General features: G+C 36.9%; 1 protein-coding gene across 1 annotated transcript; it reads left to right on the forward strand.

Annotated features, from left to right (window-relative positions):
* Positions 1–79: 79 nt before the first annotated feature.
* On the forward strand, positions 80–11,670 carry LOC129571897 (uncharacterized; the record flags this gene model as incomplete). Its single annotated transcript, XM_055451770.1, has 3 exons — positions 80–739; positions 10,627–10,950; positions 11,071–11,670. Coding segments are annotated over exons 1-3 (1,584 nt in total), but the record flags the coding sequence as incomplete, so codon positions are not given.
* Positions 11,671–12,254: the final 584 nt, after the last annotated feature.

Here is a 12,254-nt window from a genome sequence, read left to right on the forward strand (position 1 = left end):
ATAAAAATAGTAAAGTAAATTATCTATACACTTATTTTTGTGTGTGTGCATTCCTTGCTTCAAACAAAGACAAAAAACCATGTCACAATTAATGGCAGATTTGCCGGCCAATCGCGTAAACATTGTTGAAAAGCCATTCACCACCGTAGCAGTAGACTACACCGGTGCAATTCCATACAAAACGGCAAAAGGTAGGGCTGGTAAAATTTCTAAGGCTTACATTTCAATATTTGTCTGTATGGCTACAAAGGCACTTCATATCGAACTAGTATCAGATTTAACAGCCGACGCGTTCATAGCTGCCGTTCGCAGATTGGTAGCGCGTCGTGGAATGATCAAGAGCTTCAACAGTGACAATGGCACAAACTTTGTAAAAGCTAATAAAGATCTAAGTGATTTATTTGAAATCGAAAAAGAAGAGTTCAAAACAATCTGCGATGAACTTTCAAAGCAAGGCATTTCTTGGCATTTCTCACCCGCTGGTGCGCCTCATTTCAATGGCCTCGCCGAGGCTGGTGTGAAAGTTGCAAAGACTCATTTAATAAAAACAATCGGAAAAACTGCGCTAACATTTGAAGAATTGTCCACATTATTGTATCAGGTGGAAGCATGTGCAAATTCAAGACCACTTTGTGCACTATCTACTGACCCTGATGACATCGATTGCCTAACACCTGGACATTTCTTGATTGGGGCACCGTTACTGGCACCACCCGACGAAAGCTACATCGAAACGAACGTAAACTGGCTTTCACGTTGGCAATTGGTGCAAAAAATGAGTCAAAACATTTGGAAAAAATTTCAAACGGAATATCTAAATGAATTGCAAACCAAATCAAAATGGTTTACGAAAAAAGAAGAACCAAAATTGAATGAATTAGTTTTGGTAAAAGATGAGAATTCACCACCATGCTCTTGGCCAATGGCGCGCGTAATCGACGTGCACAAGGGTCATGACGCACTCACGAGAGTGGTAACACTTAAAATGCGCAATAACACTTTCACTCGACCAATAACCAAAATCGCTCCGTTGCCGATTGAATACGATGCGGAGACCCGGGCAACAATTAAAGCACACATTGCAAAAACTGAAACAGCGAGTAAAGCACGGGTTACAAAATCCAAACCGGCAAAACAAACATTTAATGTCATTCCGATAATAACGGCATTGCTTGCAACTTTTGTGATTCAAGTGAATGCTCACCCAAATCAAATCGTTCCGTTCAAATTGAATAAATTTGACACCTCGCCGGGTTTGTTTTTCGAACAAATTTCGCATGCAAAGTTCAGTTACACCAATTGGAACTCGATTGTTTATGTAAACATGAAATCATTTCTCAACGAAGCATCGATGATGGAAAGAAGTTTACATGATTTAGAAAACGTATGCAATCAAAAACTGGCGGGGCAAAGCTCATGCAAATCTCTTTGTCAACTAATTGAAAATCGTATCAACGACATCAATGAACGAAATGAGTTAATAGTATCGTTTAAGCATCATCGAGCAGAAAGAGCGTTACTTGACATTGTTGGAAACATTGCTGGCGATTTATTTGGAGTTTTAGACTCTCAATTCGGACGAGAATACGTTCTCGATATGTCAAGATTGGAATCAAATGACGAACATTTGCTCACTCTTTTGAAAAACCACACTTCTGTTTTAAATTCCACTATGAATATAATCAAAAAAGATGAGCGGGAAATCATAAATCAGAGAGAAAGCATAATAAATCTAGCAGGTTTGGTACGTGTTCAAACCAATGACCAGCAAGCAGTTTTGCATTTTCATACTATGTCTGTGTATCTTTTACAAATGATCTCTGATTATGAGCATCAACAAGATAGCATGTTGGACATACTTACTGGCGCTAGAAAAAATCATATCGATCATCATCTAATAACTCCTGCTCAAGTAAAGGGTCAATTAAATATAATGAGTGAATATTTATCAGACCAACAGGCACCTCCGGATGGAACCGATTTCTACAAATTGGCAACCATCACTCCGTTTGTCACAAATAAGACACTATTTTTTCGAATTGCCATTCCATTGATAAGCGACGAAAGGTTTCAATTGTATCATATGTATGAAACGCCATTTGTATACAATGACGAAACTCTGAAAATAAATGCTAAATTCGAAGTCATTATCGCGTCATTAAATCGGCAAAAATATCAATTGATTAGAAACAAGCATGAACTGAAATGCAAAAAACAGTCAGATGACATGGTCATCTGCTTCGAGCCCCGCAAGTGGCTAACCAGCCAATTCAAATCTTGTGTGTGGTCTCTCTTTAATCATGAAGCCAACTCGAATTGCGAGTTACCCAAGGTAAATTTGCGTTACCAATGGTTAGAACTCGAAGAGCCGAACAATTGGTTATTTTTCTGTAAGCATGTGGAAAAGTTCATATCTATTTGCGGCGATAGTGTAAATCACCACAGCGCTATTGGCTCTGGAACCCTAAAATTGAACGACAATTGCGTACTTCGGGGTGATAATTTTGAATTAATGCCCCAAAAGAGTTTAGAGCGCGCGCCACATGATTTCATTATTCCGAATTTCCAATTCAATCTCACTTCGTACGAGCCATTCATTTCAAACGGAACATGGAATTTGATCGAATTTGCCAAAACTAATTTGACTAAACTACAAAATCACTTAAAATTCATCGAAAATCAATCTAAATTAAAGGAAAAAATCGACATTCATGACATTCATAACTATTCAGTAAACTATTTCACTCTGTTCATCGTTGTATGCTTGATATTCTACGTTGTAAATTTCATCAGGGGTAATAGACGAATCAGATTACCACGTGCAATTTCGATGCCAAATCTATCTGAAGATTTGACTCGCCGTTTAGAGCACCGCCAGTCACGCTAAAGGTGGCCCGGAGAATGTCTATTGACATAATTTTGAATTAACTGGAATCGAACAATAATGAAATCGCACGAAATAATGAATCATAAGCAAGAAATAATTATTATTTAGTTATAAGTGCAACAATAACCTGAATAGAATTCGGAGAATTTAAATAAGTCAGCTAAGCAATTTATTGTATATACTCTTTAAGTGCATGAATAAAATCGTCAGTCTTTAATCAACCATCGACTACAATTCACCTGTCTTTTAATGACAACTTCTATCACACAGAACTTAGTCACGATTCTTTCACATTTTGAATGCTTTGTTAGTCAAAATCATAGCATATGAAATTTATCACGCGCTTAATTCATGTACAAACCTATCCCATGCACCGAAAGATTTGTATACTTACGATCACATAAACAATGAGGCGACAATGCGGCGCAGCTCTCGGAATGTTTTATCAACACACAGTTTCTTTTGTAAACACACCAATACGATTTGGATTTGGATTCGGCTGCAATTTCAAAACGTTGAGAATTTAAAGTCTAAAGCATTCGTGTAATTCAAATCATTTTATTAGTTTTTGTTTAGTGAAATGTTGTCAATTACATTCAGTGATTGAGCGAAATCAACATTTTTTCCGGATAAATCTAATATGGTCAGACAAAGTCTAAATTGGCCAGATGAATTTCTAAAATGAGCAGACAAAATGTCCGATTTGGGCAGATATATTATACCAAAATTTGACCGAAAACATGTGACATTAATGCATCAATTTTTTCAAAGCAGCTTATCATTGTTGCAACGAGTTGCCGGTAATTGGGGTCTTTGTTGTTTCCAAGAAATCCATACACAACGTTTTTGAAAGCAGCATAAGCGTCTTGTTCCTTTTTAGTTAAACCTCGGTAGAATTCATGGTTGTTCAAAATATCCCTCACCTGAGGTCCAGTGAACGTTTTGGCCAGAAATCTGTCTGGTGTCATTTTTGAATAAAATGAATGAAGCTTATCATCGGCTGTTTTATTCGTTTTGGCAACGGCTTTGAGAAACTGCGTAGCTATTCCCAGGGTAAGATGCAACGATGGAAGTAGAATACTTTCTTCATCAACGAGGCGGGCATATTTAATATTATTTTTGTCGATGATATGCTCAGTTCGTTGGGGGGTTGGCGAAAGGTCGGATTCAGCCGAAGAAGATTTTGCCCAACCTTCAACAAGCGGTAAGTGCATAGCTTTCGTAATGATTACAAATGAATGAATTGTTTTTTTTTTTATTCATTTCTGATTAGAAATTAATCGAAAACATTCGTCCCATTCTTAAAATTTGAATTTTCAATTTGCGTTAGGTGGATTGTCGCCAACAAAGAAAGATAAAGTGCAACGTAACGCAATTGCCGGTGAAGTGGTTCCAAACGAATGGCGCCGTTGCAAAAAAGTGTTCGGGACGGAAAAACTTTTGAGACGACACATGGTGACACACGGTGTCTACGAAAACCCACCCGGTCGTCTGTTTGGTTGTCCTTCTTGCCCGAAAAAATTTCTTTTCCAATCGAAATTCAAGAGGCACATGAAAGTTCATGACCAAGAGGATGTGGTATGCCCATATTGTTTTGTACGTTGTGTCACGGAAGCCAGCAAGGCTGGACATATGAGAAGTTGTGGTGAACGTTTTACGAACCATGGCAATAGGAAGAAAATTGATCAAAAGAAAACCAACGCCGCTCACGCCCCGCGAGGAAACAGCTTGTTGCCGGCTGATGACTTACGCCCATACGTATTGAAGCATGTTGCGGCCTACATCGAATTCGAAAATATCGATCAAGCATTCCTTGGTAAAATTCACCTTACAGCGCCTAGCAGCCCGTTAAAACATTCCATTTTTCGTACGCACAAACAAATGTATCTGCACGGAATTTCGGTGCTGTCGAAGATTGAGTGGCCGTGGAATGCAATGTATTTACCACACACAAAACAAAACTTATCGTGTTTATGTTTGCAAACTGGGTTCATTTCGATGCAATGTTAACTGACCAAATGATTGAATCAAACTGAATCTTATTCAAAATGATATTCCGCAACAATTGTCGTTCGATTGAAATTCTCAGCGCTTCGAAATTGCAGCCGAATCCAAATCCAAATCGTATTGGTGTGTTTACAAAAGAAACTGTGTGTTGATAAAACATTCCGAGAGCTGCGCCGCATTGTCGCCTCATTGTTTATGTGATCGTAAGTATACAAATCTTTCGGTGCATGGGATAGGTTTGTACATGAATTAAGCGCGTGATAAATTTCATATGCTATGATTTTGACTAACAAAGCATTCAAAATGTGAAAGAATCGATATTTGGTTCGAAAATTTGCCATTTCTATATGATTTTAGTCTTTTAGAGCCATTTTAGACACTAACAATGCAAAAACTTTGATTTTAATGAGTCCACTTCCATGTAAAATTTCATGCTGAACATTTTTCTCCAACAGCTAGTTGTGTAAAGTCATTGAAAATAGGCGAAAAAGTCGTTAATCGATAGAAAATATGTGATTTTCATACATTTTTGGGCGATTTTGGCCACTTGTCGACCATATTACACACAATCAGTGAACAATTTTGGATCTGGCAAAAATATTTCCACGTAAAATTGTCCGCTAAACATTTTTGTACAAGTAATCATACACCTTAACCCCTCAGAAACACGAGTAAATGGCATAAAATTGAATTATTTTAGCAATAAGCTGTACACTGAAAACGCCGATTGCAATTAAACGCTTAAACGAGCTAACTTTTAAAAAGTAATGATGCAGTTCGTCATGATTTGAGGCCTTTTTTTATACCTGTAAAGAGGCTCGCCAGGGACACACAAGTATTTCAAAAATTGAGCACTAAATTTGAAAATAGTCCATGGATTTAGTGCCCATTTAGTGCTCTTAGAATCCGTCGAGATTACATTTTTAACGTTAAATTTAAAAAATTTATAGCGTTTGGCGTTTTAGGGGATAAAATATTTCTGTCAAATTATAATGAATGACCATAAGTCGATCATTTAAAATGAGAGAGAATTCAACCGAAGAATAAGCGTTTTAATTAGAAGCCAATTTGGATTTTGACACTCAACGAAACGACACTCGAGCTGATTGCACGCAATTTCATAAGAGTACATAAATACTATCTACAAATCCAAGATCATTCGGGAGTCAAGCAAAATTACATATCTCGGACATCGATTTAGCATAGACAGTACGGATTCGGATTCTGATCAAGATACTCTGAGCCGGCGGGTAATATAATTTTTATTGATATTATGTAACGAATTTATTAAATTAAATATTCAATTACTAAACAGAAGCTCGCTGAGCGACGAAATGACGATTGGAATATTTTGGAGACAAACCAACCCCAATACGAGCATGGTTTTGTCACTAAATTGTTGGTTGCATATCTGCTACATATGATTTGCAAGCAGGAAGGTGCTACAAGTGATTTGAAGGTGCATTTTATACAAAATATTTGTACCATGGAAGCATTTGGCATTGAAGCAAGAGCAACTGGGAACAAGAAAATTGAGGCAAAACTGAAATGCAGTTTTGATGCTTCGTAAGTAGTTTCAGAAATGGATCATAATCCACCCTTCAAGATGAAACATTCATGAAATATTCATATATAAATATTCTAATTATATTTCTATTTATTTTTATCTATTGTCAATTCAGTAATGCTGGTGGATAATGGAAAAATTACCAAACAAAACCTGTGTGCATTATTCATTCCATCAATTAGAAAGTTTCATGCCATGGGGCTCCTCAATAAGTTCAGTGAAGATAATCATTTGCCAAAACCAACGTAATGCTTTATATAATGATACTGTCACATTTATATCAAAATATAATTTTAAAAAATCTGTCTTGCAGTTACCAAGTACGGCATCCTTCGGAGTACAACAACGAGTCAACTTACAGAGTAAGCTTAGTGGAATGGGGCACGCACCGAATCATCAGATTCATCCATTAAAGAAGCCGAACATAAAGCCGCCCAGAAAATGGTTCAAAATTTTGATGAAAAGTTCCGTGAATATGGCGAAACACTTCCATTCTTCGATTTTATGAAATTGCAATATAATAGATTCTATAACAGCAAATAAAAGAATTCGTTCAAATTATATGAAATACAAGACATATAAATCTATTGATTAGATCGAGAGGAGAGTAAGTTCATCTGACTTTGTTATGAAAGAGAAGAGTAAGTTTCTTTCGACTCAAAAATGGTTAAAGGCGAGTATGTTCATTTTTGGCGAGTCCTCGCGGTTTTCCACGGTTCCCGCAGAACTGATAAGAGATAACAACTTGGTGTCTTCGGCAAAGTTGTAGCACTCGAGGTCTTCTATAACATTGCTGAAGTCAGTTATCTCTTATCTCTTATCAGTTCCACAAAAAGCGCGAAAAATGATATGAAAAAAAAGTTCTATATAAAATTTGCTTTTTTATGTGCGCGATTTGCGCGCAACTGATAAGAGATAAGGGATAGATGTCTTCAGCAATGTTATAGAAGACCTCGAGTACTACAACTTTGCCGAAAATACCATGTTGTTATCTCCTATCAGTTCCGCAAAAACCGTGAAGACCGCAGAGCTTAGACGGTACTACAACATACTCTACTTTAACGCCAACAGAATCACCAGAAAACATACTCTCCTCTTTCAAAATATATTAGAATTTTTTCACATACTCTCCTCTCGATCTAGTCAATAGAAATAGTCTTACCTCCGTAAGACGAACTTTTCCGCACCGTTTTCATAGCGTTCAGCTTTTATTCAGATTTTGCCTAGGATATTTATAAGAATTTTCAGAACAAAACAACAGTACGTTCATGTATTTTATGGAAAATTGTATTATGATTCCGAGAATCTTGATGTTGGGTATTCAAATGAAATGAAACGTCTGATTGTCTTTATTGTCGTCTGAAAACTTTATTCTACTCTCTTTCAAAAATGCAAAATAATCAAGTATTGAAAAAACTGAACTTTAATCGAAGAACTGCAAATCAGTCAAATATTTGGAGAATAAACTTTGATTTTAATTAAATCAAAAAATGTGGACGTAAATAATAAGCTATCTCGATAAAATGTTTAATAAGCAAGCGACGGATGGAACCTTGTTTTGACATTTGACAACTGGCGTTTGCAGCGCCGCGCCCATTCTTTCTCTAACTAATGCCATGAAGTGAAATGTCATCTTTATTGTTTACATTTGATTCAAATATATCTCGTTATTTTGTTGCTACACAAATTTTGTCTTTATTTTTATTTTATTTCTGTTTTATTGAGAACCTTCGCTTTGTTACTCCCCGAAATTACCTTTGCATACAATTCGTATCGAATGAAAAGATAAAAAATCTGAATAACGTCTATCTGTAATGAACAAATGTATGCTTAGGAACACAACACAACTTAACATCTCTCAGACAAATATCCATCTATCGTTTAAGAAACTCTTTTTTTCAATCATCTCATCGTACGGTCTCTTATTAAAGTCTTTCATACATACATCACTGTACATTAATGTAGATGGAATTAAAATCAAAGAAAAAGAGATTTTCATTTATAAGATCCTTCCTGAGGCCGCGAGAAACCAAACGGAAAGCCTAACAATATAGCCATGAATTTGAAAAAGGAGAGATAACTACCCGACATACACACACACACACATAGAGACGAACATTCAGTTTTATATATATAGATTTTCCAACCAATTTTTTTAAATAAGTAATTAACATTGAAGAGTACCGATAAATCGGAATCTCGGAACATTTATTCCGATTCATAATTCCGATTGGTTTTAATACCGGTAAATCGGAATCATTGTTCCGCTAGATTTTCTTTGAGTAGCTCCTTCGTCCGCTGCTCACATTTTACTTTCGAGCTATCGACCGCTCCGAACATAAAATATGTAATTTATTGATTCATACAAATTATTCGTTGGACCATTAGGTCAGTAAAATCTTCGCCTCAGATTATGGTTCATACGAAGGATCTATACGTTTTGTTGTAATACGATACTTTTCTTTTAAATGCATTTTGACCGAGTTTACCATTCAGATAAGTGAATACTTTTTCAAGTGGTCCGTACTCGAGTCACCAAACGCTTCGAACAATAAATTGGTTATTTATTGATTTATAAACATCATGTCAGCAAAATCTCCTGATGAGAATGTGGCGTATGCCAGCGTATGCGAACGATCGGTATGGTGTTGTTTTAGCTGTAATAAGATACTCTTGCTTTGCGTGCAGTCTGTATGAGAGCGGCCAGTGGAGTATTCTTATGTTTTGGCTATTCGAATGGCAATAGTCACAAAAAAGCATTTCGAGATTGTCATCGGCAAACACAGCGAAAGTTTTCAGTTTAGTTTCGTTCCTGGTTCGCATCGGTCGTGATCTGTAGACGATCTCATGTAAACATCGATGAATAAACTAAAATTTACGAATTAATTTCCTGAAAATTTTCAAACAATCGCAAAGTTCAATTCTAATCATAGTAATAGTTCGTTTATCCCGGTTTATCTTCGTTTTGAGGATAATTTGTGCATTATGAAATGTAATGCAAAGACAGATAGAAGAGGGAAAAAAACGAAAATATTTTTCAAAATGAACAGTTGTGAGTACATAAGAATTGTTCGTGTTTTGATTTGCAAATTTCATACAATTTTTTCATATCAAGTTTTCCTCTAATTTGTGAAGTGTTCAAAACAAAAAACCAAGCCAGGAAAAATGTGGTAGTTGGAAATGTTGCTTCGAAACAGCCAAAGTCCGGTCGAGTTTTAAGGTCACAAATGAAGTCAGAAGGGCAGTCAAGTTCAGTGTGTGATCCAGATATCAATACAAATGAGTGTTGTGAGCATATAAGAAATTTTCGTGTTTTGATTCTCACATTTTGTGCGATTTGTACATCAAATTATTTCTCTTCAAGCGTCCAAAAAGAAAAACCAAGCCAGGAAAAATGTGGTAGTTGGAAATGTTGCCTCGAAACAGCCAAATTCCGGTCGAGTTTTAAGGTCACAAATGAAGTCAGAAGGGCAGTCAAGTTCAGTGTTTGATCGAGACATTGACACTAGGTAATAATTCTGCTGCCACTGATAAGAATTTTGCTGCCCACCGATATCAATTCTACTTTTATGAATATATTATACGGTTTTTCTCTGCATTTTCCCATCCGCGAGCAAGTGGAATCTCAATTTTAATCATTCGTGATATGCACAAAAATAATTTTCACGCTGGCCCAAGGTTGACCGAATCACTTATCCGACAGAAATATTGGATAGTCAACGGTCTTTCGGCGGTAAAAAAACAACTCAACGGGTGTGTCATATGCCGTAGACACAACCCAAAAACAATGCAACAAAAAATGGCAAATTTACCTGCGGTTAGAACAACAGTCGTAAGCAAGCCATTTACAAACACAATGGTTGACTTTACGGGAGCAATTTTCATCAAAACATCGAAACTCCGAAATGCAAGAGTAGTAAAGGCGTACATTTGCATTTTTGTATGTATGTCAACGAAAGCGTTGCACGTTGAGTTGGTCAGTGACAGGTCAGCTGACGCATTTATTGCTGCACTACGACGTTTTATCGCGAGACGGGGTGAAGTAAAAGTGATATTCAGCGACAATGGAACCAATTTTGTGGCTGCAAATCGATTATTAAACGAATTAAGTAACAACGAAAATGAGGAATTCAACACGCGAATTTCAAACGAATTGTCAACACAGAGAATAACATGGAAATTCTCACCACCGGGCGCACCACATTTCAATGGCCTGGTAGAAGCTGGCGTAAAAACAGTAAAAATGTATCTAATGAAAGTGATGGGAGAACAAAAATTCACATTCGAAGAGTTAACGACGATTCTAGCGCAAATTGAGTCGGCAGTTAATTCAAGACCTCTGACTCCAATTTCGTGTGATGTAAACGACATCCAAGTGTTGACGCCTGCACACTTCCTTATAAACTCACACCCAACAGCAATCGCCAGCGAAAACTTGGATGAATGCAAGATCAGTTATCTCGACCGCTGGAAAAGGGTACAACAAACGGTACGTGAGTTCTGGAAAAGATGGCAGTGTGAGTATTTACATACGCTGCAGCAACGAAAAAAATGGCAAACGATTAAAAACGCCATAAAAGAAAACGACATTGTGCTTTTAAACGATCAGTCATCACCCGTGGGCCAATGGCCCATGGGCCGAGTCATTAAAGTACATCCAGGCCAAGACGGACTGATAAGAGTGGCAACGATAAAAACATCGCACAATACTTTGACACGTCCATTAACAAAGTTGGCTCCACTTCCGATCGACGATGCCAACGAAATACCAAACTCATCAACGATTGAAAATGATTTAAAAAAATCTACCAACCGTACTCAAAATATGGGTACATCTTCAATTACGGCATTACTGACCACCGCAATGACAATAACGCCAGTAAATGCAACTACGTCCGCAAAATCCATTGAAACAACAACGACAACGATCATCGGAGTATGCATGTGTTTAACATTCATCGCATGTGTACTCATATTCTCAAAACAAATACGAAAACTCGCAACGTCGGCTATGTTAATTTTCGTAATGGCCATTTCAATGTATTGTCCAGCGGCAAATGCAGCTCCATTACCTAGTTCTGGGTTTTGGATAGCCGGACAATACGTTGACAAACTGGAAGCCGAAGACAGGCAAATGCAAGAAAGAATAACAAAATTGACGAACGATACAATCACAAGTATCGAAGGAATCGACGATAGCGTGTCAGAAGTAAAAACAACGCTCAAAATTTACATAGCATTGAATATTTGTACGAACATGATCATCCACATCGTCATGAACTGGTGGAGATCGCACAAACGCAACAAAAACAAAAAAACATTGAAACGTCTGGAAAAATGCGGTTGTATGCACTGCGTAAACCAACTACATTCAAAAAAGCGCTTACGTTCAGTAAAATCCGAGAACCACTGTAGGCAACAAATACAATCAACCAGCACAACAGCCGAAGCTACGATTGTAGATAAAAAGGAAATCAAATTTCACGATACAAAAAACGGACAGGCACTAGTACCCCGAGGAATGAGACACACATCCGTAGAACATCGTGCTAAAAACAACGTATCGATCATAATGCCATGGGAAAAATAACATTAAATAAGATTCTTCCAATATGACATTTTCGTTTAAATCGGATGAATGAAATTTTAATCACGAAATCAATACTATTTTTTTTTTCTCATTGTAAATCAAAATATTGTTTAAAATTCTAAATTGTTATTAAATTTGTTTGTTTATATCAAAGTTTGGCCCGGGAGAATGTTCAAGAACATATTGTTAAATTCAGCATATTG

The sequence above is a fragment of the Sitodiplosis mosellana genome, unplaced genomic scaffold (genome assembly GCF_009176505.1).
Source record: "Sitodiplosis mosellana isolate CC-2019 unplaced genomic scaffold, AAFC_SMos_1.0 Smas_scaffold_3627, whole genome shotgun sequence".
In the NCBI taxonomy this organism is placed as follows: Eukaryota; Metazoa; Arthropoda; class Insecta; order Diptera; family Cecidomyiidae; genus Sitodiplosis; species Sitodiplosis mosellana.